Raw genomic sequence first — 20,417 nt, 5'->3', positions numbered from 1 at the left:
TCTTTGCTAGTTAGCTTTTTACCTGACTTTCATTTTAAGCAGGTCATCCATTCTGTTTCAAGGTCAGCATTGTCTCTGGACTTGAAGACAGAAGTGCTAACTAAAGGAGCTGAATCTATAAATTTTTTCTTCAGAGGATGCATGCTGATCCAGTGGAAAGGCTCAGTAGTGTCATTATTGCTTCTGCTGGTGCCTTATTCTGTAATCTGCAAGTGAGGCATATAGCACCATCCAGATAATAAAAACTGGAAACATGGAGACCACGGTTTGCACAGTTGGGATAGTCACAGCACTGAGATTATGATGTTGAAGAGACATTATTACCACCCTTGAAGAGTTTTTCACACAGCGTTTTTTTTCTTTTGGTCTTTCACACATGGATTTGTTCATTTTTGCATATTGCCTTCCACACTTAACTGTGTGCCACAGTACCTATACTTATTCTTTTCATGACATAGCAAATGTGTTTCTGTAGAATCCTTATAAAGATTTTAAATGACATTCACCCTTTTCAAAGTCTACTTTTGTTACTAGGAAATTTGAAAATACATAGAAATGTAAAGAAAACACAAAACACAATCTGGACACCTGTAGAAAAGCCCCGTTCCCAGTTTATTTCCTTTCAATCAAAGAGCATACATAATGGGTGAAAAACATTCCATACTGTCAATGAACCATTCTGTCTTTTAAATAACTCTCTTCTTGAATAGTTCTTCTTGTTCCTGAGTAAATATTTTCCCAAGGATAATCTGCTAGAAGTGGAGTGACCAGGTAACTAATTTTTGACAAAGCCGCCCTCTGTTAGCGTGGGTGGGATGGTGACCAGGATATCAGGCAGGTCGTGTTGGAATCCAGCATCCATGCTAAGTCATGCTTCACTTTTCTACTGTAAAAGTAGATGTGGGAATCCAAAGAGGTAGTGATTTCGTTTGTTTACACAATTACCATCATTCTCCCTAGCAGGAATGCAAGTTCCTTGAAGGCAAAGGGCTGTCTCAACGTCCCCAGACCTATAGCACAGTCGGGCGCAATCAACTTGAAGAAACTTGAGCTTCCCAACGTCCAGTCCTCTTTCAGCTCTCCTTGCCCCTAGGTCAGTGGTTCCCGGGCCCTTTCCTCATAAATGGCACATCTGTCACATACTGAAATTCTGCCTGCCAGCCGCTCCGCTCCGCGCCCCGAGTCAGGGACTTCCCAAAGCACAAGTCCGGTCTCCCGGCGCGCCGGCACTGCCTTTGGGAACGAGACGCCCAGCTCGCCACTCCGTGCCACCGGCGCTGGCCACCCCTCGCCCTAGGACTCACGGCTGAACCCCGCGGGGCTGAGAGCCCTACGCCCCCGGCCCGCCCCAGGATCGCGCCGCCGCTTGTTTACTCCCCGGCGCAGCCTAGTCCGACCCTGGGACCCGCCCTCGCCCACCGCCTATTGGCGGAGGAGGTGCCAAGGCTAGCGACGATTGGTCCGGAGGAGGCGGAGGGGTAGGCTGTGCGGGAGGCCGAGAGGGGGCAGCAGGCGATGGCGGCGGCGGCGGCGGGTCGGCTAGGCTGGTTGCTCGCCGCGCTCTGCCTGGGCAACGCCGCCGGAGAGGCGGCGTCGGGCCCGCGAGTGTTGGGTGTCTGTCTGGAAGAAGACGGAGCCGCGGACGCGGGGTGGGCGCGCGGAGGAGAGGTGCGGGACGCGTCGGAGGCCACCTTCCGCCTGCGCGTCTTCGGCTCGGGTTTGGCCAACAGCTCCTGGTCCTGGGTGGCCCCCGAGGGGGCGGGCTGCCCCGAGGGCGGGCCGGCCGCGGCGCCCGAGGAGGCGGCGGCCCCCACGGGCGAGTGGCGCGCGCTGCTGCGCCTGCGCGCCGAGGCCGCGCGCCCGCACTCGGCGCTGCTGGCGGTGCGCGGGGAGCCGGATGGCTCGGCGGCCCAGGAGACGGCGGCCCCCACGGGCGAGTGGAGCGCGCTGCTGCGCCTGCGCGCCGAGGCTGTGCGCGTGGAGCCGGGCGGCGCGGCAGCTGAGGAGGCGGCGCCGCCCTGGGCGCTGGGCCTAGGGGCGGCGGGGCTGCTGGCTCTAGCGGCGCTGGCGCGGGGCCTGCAACTGAGCGCGCTGGCGCTGGCGCCCGCCGAGGTGCAGGTGCTGCGCGAGAGCGGCTCGGAGGCCGAGCGTGCGGCGGCGCGGCGCCTGGAGCCCACACGGCGCTGGGCCGGCTGCGCCCTGGGCGCGTTGTTGTTGCTGGCCAGCCTGGCGCAGACGGCGCTGGCGGTGCTGCTGTACCGCGCGGCCGGCCAGCGTGCGGTGCCCGCCGTGCTAGGCAGCGCGGGGCTCGTGTTCCTGGTGGGCGAGGTGGTGCCGGCCGCCGTGAGCGGGCGCTGGGCGTTGGCACTGGCGCCGCGCGCGCTGCTCCTCAGCCGCCTGGCCGTGCTGCTGACCCTGCCGGTGGCTTTGCCCGTGGGCCAGTTGCTGGAGCTGGCGGCGCGGCCCGGGAGGCTGCGCGAGCGCGTGCTGGAACTGGCGCGCGGGGGCGGCGACCCTTACAGCGATCTCAGCAAAGGCGTGCTGCGCTGTCGGACCGTAGAGGACGTGCTTACTCCGCTCGAGGACTGCTTCATGCTGGACGCCAGCGCCGTGCTGGACTTCGGCGTCCTGGCCAGCATCATGCAGAGCGGCTATACGCGCATCCCGGTGTACGAGGAGGAGCGCTCCAACATCGTGGACATGCTCTACCTCAAGGACTTGGCCTTCGTGGACCCCGAAGACTGCACACCACTCAGCACCATCACCCGCTTTTACAACCATCCACTCCACTTCGTCTTCAACGACACCAAGCTGGACGCTGTCCTGGAGGAGTTCAAACGAGGTAACGTGGGGATATCGGGGAGGGGACACGAATGCCAGAGCCCTCCGCTGGAAAAAGTGGGGGTTTATGGAAGTCTCAACGAAAGGGTCCCATCTTTATGGAGGGCAGTGAGACCTCCGAGTGCCCTTTTAGATGATGCCCTTGCAGCTGTCAGTGGCCTTTTGAAATATCATTTAAAAGTTGACTTTTAGAGCGGTATAGACAGCAAAATCCCCTCTTTCCTTGTAGGCCTAATTTGGGGAGCTATGTCCACTTGGTTCTAACCCACCAGCTTTTTTTGTCAGTGTCGTTTTTGTGAGTTTTGGCTTTGTAATAGGTCTAAATTCTTAAATAGAAACTAAAAGAATAAAAGAGTATAGTCTCAAGTTACCTGGACGCTGTTATTTGTACACATAATATCAAATTAGTTTGGTCTGTGATGTTTCCAGGGATCATTGTTAAGGCCACTGATGAGCTGTTGCTTTGCTGATAACAGAAGGAATGATTCCTAATTTCCTGCAGATGTGAAAGAAACTTCCGCTTTGATTTCACCAGAAACAACTTTATGGATGCTGATTTAGTCTCCCCTTTGTCTGTCTAGTCTTTTTTGTTTTAACTTCCCCTTTTCTCATGCTGAGTAAGGTCTCTCTGGGTCTCCCTTAACTCCACATTTTCACCCTCTCTTTTCACCTTGGTTTATCTGAGCAACTCTAAGGTTGCTAGTAAAAACTGAGACCCACCCTCCCAAGGGTCCCAAGGGTGTGAAGGTGTGGGTTCCTCTCTAGTCCTCTCCATTGGCAGGCTTGGGTGTGTTCCCCAGAGCTTGGCTGCTCTTTGTCCACTGGCCATGCTTCTCACACCTGAACTCCTGCAGGATAAGCATGGGGGACACCCAGGGCTGTGGATGGGCTTGACCCTAAAGGCTGCATAATGTGAGGCAGGGTCTTTACCAGAGAGCGGAGGCTCCTGATCTGCTTGGCAGCTGTGAAGTCCTCTGGCCCCAGGCCGCATGGGTGTTGAATAGTTGGGCAGTTACTGTCATTACTGTACCTTAGGATTGTGTGGGAGACTTTGCTCCACAGCTCTGACTGCTTTGCTTGAGAATTTCTTGGTTGCTCTTGGCTGTTTCCCCAAAAAGTGGCTATGCAGCCCCTCTCTGAGTACTCTTCTCTGGGCCACTGTAGTCTCCCAGGCAGTGGAAGTTCTTGTGGCCTGGTGGCCAGCACTTCAGGTCCTGGAGTCCATAGAGGAAGGTTCCATCGTGCCCCTGCTACCTCCCAGCTTGAGACCCTGGGAAGGCTGGACTTGATCTTTTTTTTTTTTTCTTGCCCTTACTATTTAGTTTTTATTGTAATTTTTTTTTTAACGTTTATTTATTTTTGAGACAGAGAGAGACAGAGCATGAACGGGGGAGGGGCAGAGAGAGAGGGAAACAGAATTGGAAGCAGGCTCCAGGCCCTGAGCCATCGGCCCAGAGCCCGACACGGGGCTCGAACTCATGGACCGTGAGATCGTGACCTGAGCTGAAGTCGGACGCTTAACCGACTGAGCCACCCAGGCGCCTCTGGACTTGATCTTTGGGCGCTGACTTTGAGCAGAGCACTGACTGGTGTGGAGACCAATGAGTGGGGGTCCAGCTAAGAAATGCTGGAAGGCTGAACAAGGGTGTACAGTGGGCCTGGAGAGGAGGTCCAAGAGGGTATTCAGAGGTGGAATTGAGAGGGCTTTGTGGTTCGCTGAAGAGCTGTGGAGTGAGAGGGAGGAGCTGAGGGTGAGGCTTGGGGTTTCTGGCTTGGGGGTGGTGTTAGCCTTCTCTGAAGCAGAGCACTTACAGAGAAGGGGATCATTGTGGTGGGGGGGGTGGTGGCATAGACGAATTTGTTCTGAACACTGGAATTTGGGATTTGTCTGTGCAGTGTCCCAAGAGGCAGGCTATACCAGTTGATGAGAAATAGGAGGTAAAGACCCAAGCAGGAGATAAAGATCTGGTTGTTGTTATAGCAGTGGTCCCTCAGTCAAGCCACAGGAATGGTGCAAAAGGCCTAACCCCCTGAGGGCACAAGCATAAAAGGGATGGAGGGTAGCAGAGGAGAGGCTGCTGAGGAGAGCCAGAGGTTTAAACGTCCTAGAAGCTAAGGGAAGAGACCACTTACCAAGGGAAGGCGAATGATTCAGGAGAGGCCAGCGTGATGTCATTTGCATCCAGCAACCAGGATACCCTTGACCTTTGAGAGAGCAGATTTGGTGCTGTGGTGTGGGGTGATGGAACGTGACAGTTGAAGTAGATGGACCTTCCATGAGGTATGGCTACAAAGAGGAAGCCAGAGAGCAGTGGTTGGGAGAGAACTGGCAGGGGAGAAGGCCTTAGCTCTTTGGTTTTAAGATGGGCGAGTTGGGTGGCTTTGGGTTTGAATGTTGATAGGAAGGAACCGGTGGGGAGAGAATGCCCACAGTTTGGGCTGCTCGTCTTCTGGGGTTGTGGACTCGGAGCAGCTCTGGGGAACCTGAAGATTGAACGGAAAGCTCTTCAGTCCTCCTTGCCTTCCTCCTCCTGTGGCAGGTGAGGGGCATTCTCGGGGCAGGTTGGCTATATCTTTCCTCTGACATTGGGCAGGCTTCTCTGCTTCTCTTTGCAGTGCAGTCCTTTTGGTAGATACCTATTTTTCCTCATTAAAGTCCTTTGTAGCCTTACCCCTTTCTTCATTCTGTTTATGAACAAAGGGCATATTGCAGCCTTTATGGCGCCTGAGGTTTTAGAAATCGATTCCCTTCCCATCTCTCTGCCAAGTGGGTGAGGTGGTGGTGCCCTCTGAATTTCCTGAAGCTGGAGTCCTTGGCATCTTGGCAGCTACCATTCCAGGCCCTGTTCCTTTCATTCCTTCAGAGCATTGTCTGTTTTGGAACTTTATAGTCTGGGAGAGGCACCTTCTCTGGTGAGGTGCCCCTTAGTGTGCAGACTTAAGATGACACCGATTATTTTGTGCAAACATTACCAGGAAGTGTGAATACTTCGGAGTTGTGGTAAATAACATGTGTTTTTTTAGAGCTTTTAATCCTGTCATCTTTGTCAACTCCCTAATGAAAACATTCAAGGACATTCAACCAAAGGAAGAATTAGGATGCGTGAGCTTTTCAGAGTCTCTGCTTTAAATGAACTGAGTTCTGGTGCTCGCTTCGGCAGCACATATACTAAATGAACTGAGTTCTGGTTCATTGTCAGAGGCCAGAGGATCCCCACGATTCTGAAAAGAGTCAGAGCTGTTGTGAGGAATGTTATCCTGGCACTTTTCTCCTAGGACATGTTCCCACGGTTGCTTTAAAAAATAAAGGAAGGTTGGGCGCCTGGGTGGCTCAGTCAGTTCAGCTCAGGTCATGATAATCATGGTCTGTGAGTTCGAGCCCCGCATCAGGCTCTGTGCTGACAGCTCAGAGCCTGGAGCCTGTTTCAGATTCTGTGTGTGTGTGTGTGTGTGTGTGTGTGTGTGTGTGTGTGTGTGTGTGTGTCTCTCTCTCTCTCTCTCTCTCTCTCTCTCTCTCTCTACCCCTCCCCTGCTCCCGCTCTGTCTCTCAAAAACAAATCAACAAATAATATATTAAAAGGTAAAGGAAGGCAAAGGAATTTAAACTCCAACTGCATTTTTACAAATATTCTAGAAATTAGACATTATGGAAGAGTCCTCTAGCATCCATATAATTGAGTACATTTGAGCTTGCTAACTGGAATTAAAACTCCCAAGAGCTTTTGCAGGGCTTTCTGGTTGATGTTGGTAAGATGCACCATCTGCCCCCTTGTCTGTGGCTCCATAGAACTTGCTTGGGGAGAGCCTGTAGGCAGCCGTCCTGGGGTCTGTGTTAGTGTTTCCAGTCAGCCAGCCAGGGGCCTGTATATTTTCAGGACATTTTTATCCTATCAGATGAGAAATAAACTTTAATCCCTCCAGCTGCTTGTTCTGTGTGTACCCCTACTGCTTTTTCATGGTTGCCTTCTGGACCCCTTGGACATTCTGTCTAGAGATAAATCACATGGCCGTTGTGTTAGGGGATCTTTCAAGGGCTCTGCTTTCATCTGTTTGATATTGAGTGATTCCATGTGGCAGGCCACTGAGAAACTTGTGCCTGTTTTACAGAAGGTGGAAAGTGGGGCACCTGGGTGGTTCAGTTGGTTAAGCATCCGGCTCTTGATTTCGACTCAGGTCATGATCCCAGGGTTGTGGGATCGAGCCCCACATCATGCTTAGCATGGAGCCTGCTTAAGAGTCTCTCTCTCCCTCTGTCACTTTCTCCATTCGCACATGGCATTCCTCTCTCTCAAAACAAAAAAACAAAAACGTTTGTGGGCACCTGGGTGGCTCATTCATTAAGCATCTGACTTCAGCTCAGGACACGATCTCTCTGCTCTGCTCAAAGTGTGAGCCCCACATCAGGCTCTGTGCTGACAGCTCAGAGCCTGGAGCCTGCTTCGGATTCTGTGTCTCCCTTTCTCTGCCCCTCTCCCGCTGATGGTCTGCCTGTCTTTCTCTGTTTCAAAAATAAATAAACATTAAAAAAAAATTAAAAAAAAACTGTTTGAAAGCAAGGGAGAAGTTAGTCCATTCTAAAGGTAACCTGCCAAAGCGACTGGCATTCTGGAAGAATGGAGCTGAAATGAGTTCTCTGTCTTAGATGGTCATCTAGAACCTGGGCTCTGGTTCCCAGAATCTGACCAAAATTGTATGTTGAGCTTTGGTGTTTCCCCATGAGGGCTGTCTTACAAGGGCCTTGCCTTGGCCCTTGTAGAAATGATGTCTGTCTGCCAGTGTGAACCATTCCCAGCACAGATACCCAGTGCTGGGAAGCATCTAGAAATGCTGAGTTCCTCATTCAGTGCTTCTGTCTCAGCAGGAAAGAGCAGGTAGTTCTAGGCAACCCCTGGCCTTTTCCTCCTGGAAGCGGGAAAGATGGTATAGTCATTTCTGCCTTTAATTTTTGTCTGAGGATGTTAGAGCATCCTAGAAAAACGATACTTTTCTTTAGAAGGGCTCCTGTGCTGGAGAGAGTACCTTGGCCACGTGTAACTCACCCAGAGGGGAGAATTTCCTAAGATTCAGGTTTTTTGTTCTCTTCAGTGAAAGTCAGTTGAGTGTGGTGGTCAAGAGAACAGATTCAGGAGCCAACTGCCTGGGTTCAAATCCCATGGTTTTTTTTGTTTTGGGGGGTTTTTAAATTTTTTTTTCTTTTTTTTTTTTTTGAGAGAGTGCACACAGACATAAGCAGGGGAGGGGCAGAGAGAGAGGGGAACAGAAGATCTGAAGCAGGCTCCGTGCTGACAGCAGAGAGCCTGATGTGGGGTTCAAACTCACGAACTGTGAGATCATGACCTGAGCTGAAGTCAGATGCTTAACCGACTGAGTGACCCAGGTGCCCCATCAAATCCAGGTTTTGCACTTGGGTGAGTCACTGAACCTTTTCTTGGTCTCAGTTTTCTCTGCAAATTGTAAATGGGAATAATGTTCTGTTCCTTCATAGAGTTGTTGAAGGATTTGTAAGTTAATAACTGAATAAAGCCCTTAGTGGCCAGCACACAGTAGGCACGAAATGCCGCAGTCCTTCATGTCTCAGGTGCACATTTTTTTGTTTCAACTTTCTGCAATCAGGATGTATCTCACAATTGAGGACATCTTAGATTTGATGAAATATAGTTAAGTGTTTTCTTTTTATTCTTTTAGAGCCTCATTCCTTTCTTGATGACCTGGCCAGTGGTCTAATAATAATAGCTTTTGGTTGACTGGACATTTTGTTCAATCTAAAGTTGGAGCAGAGGTCTTCCTGCACCTGACACTGGGGGGTGGGGCATGGATGCTGAAAGAATGAGGCAGTGTGTGCCAGACAGAGTTCCAGAGAGTGTGTTTCTGAACTCTGTTCACTACACTGTAATTAAACCCAAGGTATGTAAAGTATTATTCACACAAAGAAGTGAACTTGACTTTTTTCTTTACTGAAAGATTCTTTTTTTTTTTTAAACTGAGAGATTTTTGAAGCAAATACTTCCTTACGTGGATCCAGGCTAGCTTTTACCTTAAGTTTTTTTTATCAGTAACAAAGGCTGAGGTGAGTTTCTCTTAGCTCTGTATCCTAGTCCTGCACAACCCCTTCTGCAGCCCCTGCCCACATGTGGTTGTCAAGTTCTTGAAAGGTAGTTGGTCTGAACTGAGGTGTGCTGGAAGTGCCTAACACACACCAGACTTCAAAAACAGTGCAAAAAAGGAAAATATGTTTCAATCTTTAAAAAATTTTTATTACAAAAAATTTATGTATTAGAGAGAGAGAGAGAGAGAGAGATAGCAGGTGAGGGGCGGGGGGGGGGGAGGGAATCCCAAGCAGGTTCTGTGCTGTCAGTGCAGAGCGCAATGTGGAGCTCTGTCCCACGAACCAGGAGATCATGACCTGAGCTGAAATCGAGAGTCAAAAGCTTAACCGATTGAGCCTCCAGGCACCCCTAATTTATTTAAATTTTTAATTAATTTTTTTTTTTTAAGATTTTATTTTTAAGTAATCTCTGTACCAACTTGGGATTCAAACTCACAACCCAGAACTTGAGAGGCACATGCTCCACTGACTAAGCCAGCCAGGGGTCCCTGTTTTGATGTTTTTATATTGATTGAATGTTGAAATATTTTGGCTATATTGAGTTAATAATATGTTGTCAATTTCACCTGTGGTTTTTTTGTTTTGTTTTGGTTTTTGTTTTTTAATGTGGCTACTCAGAAATTTACAATGACCTGGGTAGCTTGCATTTTTTTTTCTTTTGGACAGGTATAAAGTTTCGTAGATAAAAAAAGTAGATTCTTGAAGTTTTCTCAATATTCCCCAGCACTCTGAGGCTTGGGCTTTTTCAAGCTTACATTTCTTTATCAAAGAAAGAAACAGAAAGCTAATCTGAAGAAGAGGAAGGTGAACAGTTCCAGGCTGCTGCTCTTCCTCCCACACAGTTGGGGCTCTGACTGGCTGATTACCATTTACCATCTTCTCCCTGGATAACTTTCATAGACCTTGGCTTCTGGAAATAAAGGACAGCTTTCCGAATTAGGAAAACTTCCCTAGGAGAGTCACTGGGTGGCCCCTCTCTGCTCTGCCATTTAGATTGTCCCAGAGGAGGCTGTGCTTCTGGAGTTGGTGCCCTTGTGTGTGCAACCCTGTTGTGCCTGTCTTAGTCTGATGCATCCTTGTCTATGCCACGTTCATTTAGACCAGAGGCTGACTCTGCTCTGCCACTGCCTGGGTGGCCTTGTGTGGGTGAACATAGTGTCTGAGATCTAGGTTCCTCCAATGTAAAGTGAGTCCCATCTTGTGCCTGGCACCTTGTAGGAAAAACATCAACTTCTGTCCCTTTGGTGAGCTTGTCACAGGTGGGAGTAAGCAAATGGGAGGCCCCTGGCAAGCTGTAATCTGAATGTCCCCTCCCCCAGGGAAGTCCCACCTGGCCATCGTGCAGAGGGTGAACAACGAGGGTGAAGGTGACCCCTTCTACGAGGTGCTGGGCCTGGTCACCCTGGAGGACGTCATTGAGGAGATCATCAAGTCTGAGATCCTGGATGAGTCTGAGGATTACCGTGAGTCTTGACTACTGGTAGTGTTCCATCTCAACTTTTAAGCCTACTGAGACGTATTGTGTGCATCAGAGGACAATAGGTCTCCGTGTTGCTGAAAATGAGGCTGGATCTCCAGTCAGAGCTGTTACCTAGCCAGGCCCCTCTCCCCTTAGCCCTGCCTCAGGTCAGGTGTCGGAGGCCCCACACCTGCGCCTGGCTGGGGAGCCACGGCCTTTACAGTCTCAGTGCTTGCCTGGGGCTCTCATCACAGCTGCATTGTTTGGTTTCTCCAGCACAGAGGGGACACTCTGCCCTTTATGGGCCTTTCCCAGTCTCCTGTTTGCCTTGGCCCTTACTTTCTCATGTTCTTTTGTACAGTACAGAAACGTTTCCTCCAAGTATCCTATTCTTTACTGCTAAGAGGGTCTTTCCAAAACAGAAGATTCTGGGGCCTGTCTTAGAAGTGTCTGCCTCTTGGGATGATGGCTGAGATCTGTAGGGTAGACACAGAACCCATGCTCGATGGCTGAGGTCTCACATGCACACTTGGGACACTGAACACCCCACCCCTGTTTGTTATCAGGTGAATCACTTTGCCCATGCATCTGTCCCCCAAATGCAGCCTCTGTAGTTTGGTGCCTCAGGTTGCCATAGGCGTGCAGACATCAGGTTAGCTGCTGCTGTTTAGCACCAGTTGTCTGCAAACACGTGCTTTCTGGTGAGGGGTCTCTTAATGACCAAGAATGTCTATTATTTTTACAAGTGGTCTTGCTGTCATACCAGTATTATCTCCCAACTCTGAGGAGAAGAGCAGTCGCTTTCCATACTCCCTCGGGATATAGCAGGAATATGGGTTGCTGCCCCCTCCCATCCCCAAGAACTTCCAGGCCTTGGCTTGGTTGTGTTGATTGGTGGGCTACTGATGGCTCAGCAGGCCTTCTTGCCATTGTAGGAGATGCCACAGTGAGGAAGAAGCCTGCTTCTCTGAGTGCCCCTCTCAGGCGGAAAGAGGAATTCTCCTTGTTCAAGGTGTCTGATGATGAATATAAAGTGAAAATCTCGCCTCAGCTGCTCTTGGCCACCCAGCGCTTCCTGTCCCGAGGTGAGGGTGAAGGGTGGGCCTTGTCTTTGCTCTCTTGCTCCCCGTCCAGTGGGTCAGGAGACCTCCAGGCGGACACCAAGTGTCCCCTCATTCCCAGTAAGGACAGTGTCCAGAACTTGTGCTTCTCTCTGTAGCCCTGTCAGCATCTCAGGGCACCTGAGTGGCAGCTCCTGTCTGCCAGGTGGCTGAGAGCTGGGGCCAGGCTGGTGCCACCTCTGGCGAGCCACAGCAGCGGGTGGGTGTGTGCCTGCCCAGTTCTCTTGTATTGGGGAGGTGACTTGGCTCATGTGGGGCAGCAGGAGTCGGGTGTGGCTGTGCAGGCCACTTTGGGCCTGGTGGACACTGTCCCTTTTTTCCACCACGGGGCAGAGGTGGATGTATTCAGCCCCCTGCGAATCTCCGAGAAGGTCCTGCTGCACCTGCTGAAGCATCCCAGCGTCAACCAGGAAGTGAGGTTTGACGAGAGCAACCGTCTGGCTGCCCACCATTACCTGTACCAGCGCAGCCAGCCGGTGGATTATTTCATTCTCATCCTGCAGGTAACTGGGAGCCCAGACTGGGGCCTCCCACTTGCTCAGAAACTAGGGAAGGGTCTGAGAAGAGGGAGGATCATCCAGATACACACCCCCTGAATAACTGGGGTTGCTGCTTTCTCCTTGTGCTCTCTTCGGCAGGAAAGGTAATTTGTCCGCATCTGTTTCTTTCCCTACTCCTCCTTCCTCCCTTTCCCTACACCTCCCAGGGCAGGGTTGAGGTGGAGATCGGGAAAGAGGGCCTGAAGTTTGAGAATGGGGCCTTCACCTACTATGGAGTATCTGCCCTGACAGCACCGTCCTCAGGTAAGTCACAGCCCTCTGGGAGTGGAACGCTGGGTTCAGCTGCTGGGCTGGGCAGAGTCTGACCTGCCTGGCTGCTTGCTGGGGGAAAGGTTCTGGCCTCCCTTTCTTCCAGGTGTTCCTGTGTGTGTGTGTCTGTGTTTTAATGTTCATTTGAGAGAGTACACACACATGCACACTCGCAAGCAAGCAAGCGGGGGGAGGGGCAGAGAGAGGGAGAGAGAGAATCCCAAGATAATCTCTGAGCTGTCAGCTCAGAGTCTGACTTGGGGCTCAATCTCATGAGCTGTGAGATCACGATCTGAGCTGAAATCAAGGGTCGGACACTTAATGGACTGAAGCACCCAGTTGCCCCGTCCTGTCAGACATTCCTCTTTGGGACAGGCTGGCTTTTCTCATCTCTGTGCTGCGTCGAGGGAATGGGCAGCATTTCTTTGGGGCTCATCTTTGTTGCTCGCTCCCACCCCTGCTAGCCTTTCCCAGGAGGAGTTGTGCTTGCCATCCTTCTCTATGTTCTAGCTATCTGTGGGGTGGATGTTAGAGACTGCATTTGTCCCCACCGGAGATGTCACTGTTTGTTTCTTCTGATAGTTCACCAGTCCCCAGTGTCCTCGCTCCAGTCCATCCGCCATGACCTGCAGTCTGAGCCAACCGATGGTGGCCGCTTGTCTGCGTACTGTCCTGACTACACCGTGCGGGCCCTCTCCGACCTACAGTTCATTAAGGTGACTGGGCTGCTCATGGGTACTGGCTTTTAATCAGCTTTGTGTCCCCAAGGGGCTGAACCAGCTGGTCACAAATTTGTATGGATTAAAAGTAGATTCTAGTTGAGTCAACCTGAGAGTTCACACACAGAGCACGACCTTGTACTTGCTCTGAAGGACAGACGGCCTTGGCCCCTGGAGGCCTGATTGCTGACAGTCTAGTCCTGTCACTGGGACTGCACCCAGTTTCCTTTTGAGATCTTAAAAACACTGCTTGATTGCTCCCCTCTTCCCTTGGCTTGCTTAAAGTTCTTCATTTTTCTTGGTCCTGCTGAGTGTGACTCTCCCACCTAGTTCTGGTGCTTGTGGGCAGGAGGGAGAGGTGTGATCTTTCATACCTCACTTTCTCCATCTGGCTTCACGAGTCGCACCTGCGTGGTAATGCTTCCTGTCTTCTAGGTCACGCGGCTGCAGTACCTCAATGCACTCCTGGCTACTCGAGCCCAGAACCTGCCACAGTCCCCGGAGAGCGCAGACCTCCAGGTCATCCCAGGCAGCCAGATCAGACTCCTCGGTGACAAGACAGCCACAGCAGCAGGTGAGCCCCTCATGGCCACATCCCACCGTGTGTCAGCCCAGAGGGAGTTCATGTCCTGTGCCGTCCTTGCTGTTCGCACACACAGACTCACTCTCTCTGCCCTCACTCTGCCTTGCATTCTTCTTTCCTTGTCCCCTTTTTTGCCCATCCTCTCCTCTTTCTCTTTTCACTGGTTTTAAAGCTTGGATGACATTGCGCTGTAGACCAGCTGGAGTTGAAAGTATGTTAAGTTAGCATTTTCTCTAGAGGGCTTGTTAGGATGGATTGACTTAATTAGAGAATAGTTGCTAAGTGGGAATAAGGTCAAGCTCAGACACTCTTGGTCATTTAGGATTAGAGTTAGGTCACCTGAAAAATGAAGATCTAGGTCACCAGTGGGCCTGGCTCAGAAGGTGGCTGGTCGACACCATCCCAGAAACCAAGAAGGGTACTTGTTGAGACATTCAGTCAGGTGAAGCTAATATTTAAGGTGTGCCCTTCCCATCCAGGGTTCCACTTTGAGCAGGAGTATCACGTTGGAAGAAATAGACTTGGCAGTGTGGGGTGGGTTGTGGGATGGCAAACCACGCCTTCAAGAGCATAAGAAGGGAAAATAAAAAGCCTGTGGAGAGAGGCCTTTGGGTAGGAGTGGTAAAAAGTCAGGGAACTTATTTTCCTTACTACTCAAGAAGGTACTTTTATTCTGATTGAGCTCCTGAGTTGCGGTTAGAGATACACTCCAAGGCTGAGTGGTGCTGGAGGAGTGGGTGGGGCTTCCACAGAGGCCACTGGCTGCCCTGGGCACTCTGCATTGGGGAACTGAACTCATTTGAATGCTTACTCTGCCTGACACTGTACTTGGAGCTTTCCTTGTCCTAACTCATCCAAGAAAACTTCCCAGCCGTTTTCAGAGGTGGTAGTGGTAAGGTGCATTTTACAGATGAAGAGTCAGAAGCAGAGAGAGACCTAGGCACTCTGGCTTGGAACCTGTGCCTGCCCTTGGCCTTGGTGTCTCATAGGGAACAGCTCTGGTTACTTAAACCCACACTGGAGAACACGAATATGTTTTTATGGTAGAAAGATACTTTCTGAGAGGTGACATGTAGGTGCAAGGGACAGAAAGCCCCACCCTGGGCCACGTTAGCGGCTCAGCCCGAGTGCTTCATCTCTGTGTTGGTAAAAGGGGGCCCCAGCTTGAGGTGTGCTGCTCAAACCCTGGATCTGGGCATTTGAGCCTTTTCTCCGTGAACGTGCACTGAGAGGTGGTGGTGTTCTGCCTTTTAGGACTGATCACAGGTCTGTATTTACTGTGATATTCTGTTGTTTTGTGAGATGCTACTTGTATAGAGATTCACACCATCTCATTAGACTTGGGTCTCAAAAGCCAGTATGTTGTTCTTTCAAAATGTGAGCACTGGTCTTGGTTTTCTCAGCCTGAACTCTGTGTGGCTCCATCTGCTACTCAGACTGCACGTTCTTTTCAAGGTGTAGACCTAAATCTAAGAAGGATGGTTTTTCCTTCATTGCCTTTTTTATTATACATGCAGTGTTCTCCCATCCTTTTTTGGCTTCAGCTGTTCATTGGGCAGTCCTGTAAGGGACTACAGGTATTCCCGAAAGTTTGCTTGGCGCTGCTTTGCTTTTACAAAGTATCTACGTCCGTGCCTGTTTTCACTAACTGAAAGAAATACGAAGAGGACTTTTGCTTCATGAAATGGTGGTTGCATCTTCGCTCTCTGCCATTCTGGCTTACAGAAGGTTCCATAGCAACACTCTACTTTGGGAAAGCAGGGAAACCTGTAATTTACAGTGGCTCTGTGGGTCATTTTCCTCTGTGTAATGGATTAGCATCCCCTGTTCTGTTGCCATGATGTTGCTTCTCCCTTAAGTGCGCCCTGACATTTGTCCCTAGTGGGGCTTGCCTGCTGTGCTTGTGCTCCTGCCACAGCTCCCAAAGTTCTTGCTGCAGTCTCTCTGGTGGGTGGCACTCTGCTGCCCAGGAGAGCTTAGTGTCGCTGCACACATGGAGGTGTTGCTGGGGACATTGCTTAAATAGTGTAGGTCAGAACTATCCCCTGATTGACTTTGGCACTAGATTTCCTGGCAGACAAATGCCTTTATTGAGATGCTTGGAAGGCACAATCATTTTTAACTGCCTACAGCAGGGGTCGGCAAACTGGCCAGCTGCCGGTTCTTGTAAATAAAGTCCTATTGGACCCGACCTGCTGGTTTATGGGTTGTATATGGCTGCCTTTAGCTACAACAGCTGAGTTGAATTGTTGCCACGGGAACCATATGACCTGCAAACCCTAAAAATATTGGCCCTTTACAGAAAGTTTCCTGACCCCTGGCCTGCCATTTCAAACTCGGGGTAACTACTGCGCAACGACCATTCACAGAGCTGATTTCCAAGGGAGAGTCCACTCCAGATGCTGCGCTTCCTGCTCCCTCTGGTTCTGAGGCTCAGGCAGCGTGTTTGCACGCCGCCACCCAGGCCCCCCACCCCGCCCAGCGCATCTGTGACAGGCCCTGCCGGCGCAGCTGCATAGCTGGTTTCCTCTTGTCTCTCTCCCCTCTGCTCTCTCTAGCCTTCCCCGTAGACCTTTCCCTCTTTGGCACATTTGGAAACTGCAGTTGATAATTGACTGTGGACTAGTGAGCATTTTTTGTTTTCAGAAAACACCCAAGGTAAATATCTTCCCTTTCACTTTCTCTTTGCTTTCCTTCCCCAGCCCTCTAGCTGCTGGGAGGAGCCCTGGAAACCGCTCCCACTCCCACCCCTGCCTGGGAGGTGTTTCTCTTGGGGGGTGGGAGGGTGAGTGGGCCCTTCCTGTCCCTTGTTCCTACTTTTCATTTTTCTGGAAGACAGGAGGGGTCATGAAATACTCGGCACTGGAAACTAAACCTTCCTTCCAGTGCAGGTGTTTTATTGTCCAGGGTGGGCTCCTCTCGTCCAGCATTTATGGCCTTGGCCTCCCGTGAGCAAAACCCCCCTGCCCTGCTTTCCTGCCTCTCAGTGATGCATCCCCTCCTCCCAGTGGTTTTCTCTTGTGATGTGGAGTTAGCGTATTTTCCTAACTCGTCACTCCCAGCTCTGCCTTGATACTGAGGTGTCCTGAGGCTCCTCTGTCTTACCCACCCCTTCTTGTCCTGAAGACAATTTTAACACTTGGTTTTGATAAGGCCTGCTCCCTTTACTGATTTTGATATTAATTTTCCTTTCCCTCTCTCCTCTAGGGCCCAACCACAGCAGACCTGGCCTCCCAGCGGAGGAGAGCCCTGGGCGGAACCCAGGGGTTTAACTGCTTGCCAGGCAGCCCCAGGTGTGGGCAATGGACAAGCACGTGGGGAACTGGAGAGCCGAGGAGTAGCTTCCCGTCAGCCTGTCCCCATCCCCTCCAGGCCACGTTTTAGATGGCCCTTATAGATGTGGGTCCTGGGCTGTTCTCAGAACCAGACCTCAGTGCCAGGAGCCTTCAGCAGGTCCTGCCCTCCTTTAGGAAATGGGGGTTAGCTGGGGCGCAGCCCTCCAGGCCTGCTTCTGAAGGGAATGGAAAGAACACTGTCATCTCCGGTCCCCAGGACCCAGCCTTCTCCCTGTGACAGTGCAGTGTATTTATACCTCTTTGGGCCAAGCCATGATGTGAGTGCACGATTACTGCCTTTATGTGGCCGTGACCTGTACTCACTTTGCTTTTAATTTGCCAACTTTCTGCTGCCGGCAGCACTTTTTGAGCAAACCAAGAGCACTAGTTTTGGCTGGGGGTTCACATCCATGACCTTGGCCACAGTGAACTATTTGGCTTCCCTTACAATGCCATGTTTCAAAGCACATGCCCCTGCCTGTTGCGTGTGCCAAACCTAGAAGAAGCACGATGACCCACAAGTATGTCCCACTGTCCTGCTCCCTCCTGTGGAGGTTGCTTCTCTGAGCCCTGAGCTCAGAGCCCTGAGCAAGCAAGCTGGCCCCCAGTGGCACTGAGGAGTCCTGCTCTTTCTGCTTCTCAGCCTGTCTTGCTTAGTTGCCACTAACAGTATTTGTCTTTTTCTGTGTTTTAAGAAGAGGTCATACATGGGAGGAAGGGGTCTGCTGCACCTAATCCTTTCTTAGTTGCTGGATCCCAGGGAGATTAACCAACTGCTAGACCTGTTTTTGTACCTTCTTCCTAGGCCTCTGTGGAGAGCTGTATGACTGTAATTTGCACGGAGAACACCAAGGGGGAGGAGGGAAGGTTGGTTATACACCAGGCAGATCCTCATCCCCTTTCTTAAAAAAAAAAAAAAAAAAAAGAACAGGACATCAGGTTTTTTTATACCCCTGAAACATTTCAGCTGTCTGCTTTTTTGCTATTCTTAGCTACAGGGTTTTAGAGAATTGGGAATAAGAAGGCATTTGTCTTTTTCTTCTGGTTTACCCACATTTACCTTCCACAGTTCTTCAACGGTGTAGAAACTGGGGCATCATAGAGACCTAGGATCTCAGATTGGATAGGGAGGGAGGAGCATTTCTGGAACTTTTCTCAAAGGAATTTGAATCCTTTATCTGGGACTAGTGGGAATGAAAGCCAAAGAACATTGGCATGCTCACTTAGAAACTGTTCTCAAGGAAGTCTAAGAGCAAACCCAGGTGGGAAACAGATACTTAGACATCATCTGTCTCCAGAACAATGGTTCTTAACTTTGGCTGCACATTAGAATCACCTGGCAAATTAAAAATACGGGATACCTGGGGCCCACCTTCCAGGGAGCCTGATTTAATTGGTCTGGGTATCAGGATTTTATTTTTTTTTTGGAACAGTTTTAATTTTTTTGTTTGTTTTTAAAGTAAGCTCCATACCCAGTGTGGGGCTTGAGCTCCCAACCTTGAGATCAAGAGTTGCATGCTCTACTGACTGAGCCAGCCAGGTGCCCCTGAAATAATTTTAGATTACCAGAAGAGTTCCATATACCCTTTCCCTTAATGTTAATATCTTACATAACCTTGGTACATCTATCAGAACTAAGAAAAAATTAACATTGGTACAAAACTGTTAACTAAATTACAGACTTTACTTGGATTCTGTCAGTTTTTCCAATAATGTCCTTTTTCTGTTGCAGGATCCAATCCAGGATACCAAGTTGCATTTAGAGTTATTGCTTACTTTTTTTCTAACTTTTTATTTTGAAACCATTACAGATTCATAGGAAGTTGCAAAGCTAGAGGTACCCTTCACCCAGTTTTCCATAATGGTTACTTCTTACATAGTTATAATACAGTATCAAAACCCAGAAGCTGACACTAGCACAATGTGGGTGTATAGTTCTTTGTCACAAGTAGATTTGTGTAACCGCCACTTCAGCCTAGATAGAGCTACCCCATCGCCACGAGGATCTCCCTCCCGGCACCCTCTGAGAGCCACACCCACCCCCTTGGCCTCCATCACTAATCCCTGGCAACCACTGTTCTAAGATTTTGTCATTTCAAGAATGTTGTGTGAGATCATACAGTATGTAACCATTTGGGATTGGCTTTTTTCAGCATAATACTCCAGAGATACATCCAGGTTGTTGTGTGTGTCAGTAGTTCATTCCTTTTGATTACTGCATTGTATTCCTTGATATACTCCTTGTCCCATTGAAGGACATCTGGGTGGTTTCCAGTTTTTGGCTATTCCGAATAAAGCTGCTATGAACGTTCATTACAAGTTTTTGTGTAAACATTGGTTTTCTGAGGTAAATGTCCAGTAATGCAATTGTTAGGTTGTATGGTCATTGCATAGTTGTTTGTTTTTTTTTAATGTTTATTTTTGGAGACAGAAGGCAGGGGGAGGGGCAGAAAGACAGGGGGTCAGAGGATCTTAAGTGGTCTCCACACTGCCAGCAGAGAGCCTGAAGTAGGGCTCAAACTCATGAACAGTGAGATCATGACCTGAGCCTACATCAGAGGCTTGACTGAATGAGCCACCCAGGTGCCTCTCTGCATGGTTAGTTTTTTAAACAAACTGCTACATGTCTTTAGAGTAGCTGTACAATTTTATGTTCCTACTAGGGATGTGTGAGTGATCCAGTTTCTCTAAATCTTCATTTGGTATTGTCACCATTTTTTATTTTAGCCATTCTGGTAGGTGTGTAGTGATATCTTTGTGGCTTGTAGTTGTATTAACAGAATGGCTGCGTGTATCTTCTCATGTGCTTATTTTGTGAAATACCTGTTCTTTTGCCTTTTTTTTTTTAAATTTTTTTCTAATGTTTTATTTTTGAGAGAGTGCAAACTGAGGAGGGGCAGAGAGAGAGGGGGAGACACAGAATGTGAAGCAGACTCCAGGCTCTGAACTGTCAGCACAGAGTCTGATGTGGGGCTCGAACCCACAACTGTGAGATCATGACCTGAGCTGAAGTTGAACATTTACTGACTGGGCTACCCAGGTGCCCCTTGCCCATTTTCTTTTAAGTTCTGTTTATTTTGAGAGCACGAGCAGGAGAGGGTCAGAGAGAGGGAGAGAGAATATCCCAAGCAGGTGCTGCACTGTCAGCGCAGAGCCCAGTGGGGGGCTCGAATTCACGAACTGCCAGACCATGACCTGAACTGAAACCAATAGTTGGACGCTCAAACAGCTGAGCCACCCAGGTGCCCCTCTTTTTGCCCATTTGTAATTGTTTTGGTCTTTCACTGTTGTTTTGAAGTCTTTATATATTCTAAATACTAGGCCTTTGTTGGATTTTTGGTTTGCAAATATTTTCTCCCAGTCCCTTATTTTTTTCATATTCTAAACAGGATTCTTTATAAAGGAAAAGTTTTTAATTTTGATGAAGTCCAGTTTACCCGTTTT

General features: G+C 49.7%; 1 protein-coding gene across 4 annotated transcripts; it reads left to right on the top strand.

Moving 5' to 3' along the window:
* Nucleotides 1–1,503: 1,503 nt before the first annotated feature.
* Nucleotides 1,504–17,876, top strand: CNNM3 (cyclin and CBS domain divalent metal cation transport mediator 3). 4 transcript variants are annotated; one of them, XR_006960153.1, is made up of 9 exons: nucleotides 1,504–2,842; nucleotides 10,267–10,410; nucleotides 11,342–11,491; nucleotides 11,861–12,030; nucleotides 12,234–12,330; nucleotides 12,919–13,052; nucleotides 13,491–13,629; nucleotides 16,197–16,296; nucleotides 16,846–16,919. XR_006960153.1 is itself a non-coding variant. In XM_047068326.1 (8 exons), the coding sequence occupies exons 1-8, from the start codon at nucleotides 1,516–1,518 to the stop codon at nucleotides 16,908–16,910; spliced, it is 2,226 nt and encodes a 741-aa protein (XP_046924282.1). In that variant the 5' UTR covers nucleotides 1,504–1,515; the 3' UTR covers nucleotides 16,911–17,003. The 4 variants fall into 4 exon arrangements, 3 of the variants coding, with proteins under 3 accessions (XP_046924282.1, XP_046924283.1, XP_046924284.1); XM_047068326.1 differs by lacking the exon at nucleotides 16,197–16,296 and having other exon boundaries at nucleotides 16,846–17,003; XM_047068327.1 differs by lacking the exons at nucleotides 11,861–12,030; nucleotides 12,234–12,330; nucleotides 16,197–16,296 and adding an exon at nucleotides 12,031–12,170 and having other exon boundaries at nucleotides 16,846–17,876.
* The last annotated feature ends 2,541 nt before the right edge of the window (nucleotides 17,877–20,417 follow it).

Source organism: Lynx rufus, unplaced genomic scaffold (genome assembly GCF_022079265.1).
Source record: "Lynx rufus isolate CCGP_SWC_20201006 ecotype Redwood Valley unplaced genomic scaffold, mLynRuf1.p SCAF_8, whole genome shotgun sequence".
Lineage (NCBI taxonomy): Eukaryota > Metazoa > Chordata > Mammalia > Carnivora > Felidae > Lynx > Lynx rufus.
This window is presented reverse-complemented; position numbering and strand designations above follow the sequence as displayed.

Excerpts from the sequence above, each read along its gene's own strand:
- CNNM3 (XM_047068326.1), top strand. The coding sequence starts at position 1,516 with ATGGCGGCGGCGGCGGCGGGTCGGCTAGGCTGGTTGCTCGCCGCGCTC. Across the intron at positions 12,031-12,233 it reads ATTTCATTCTCATCCTGCAG|GGCAGGGTTGAGGTGGAGAT; the intron begins GTAACTGGGAGC and ends TACACCTCCCAG. Across the intron at positions 12,331-12,918 it reads CCTGACAGCACCGTCCTCAG|TTCACCAGTCCCCAGTGTCC; the intron begins GTAAGTCACAGC and ends TTCTTCTGATAG.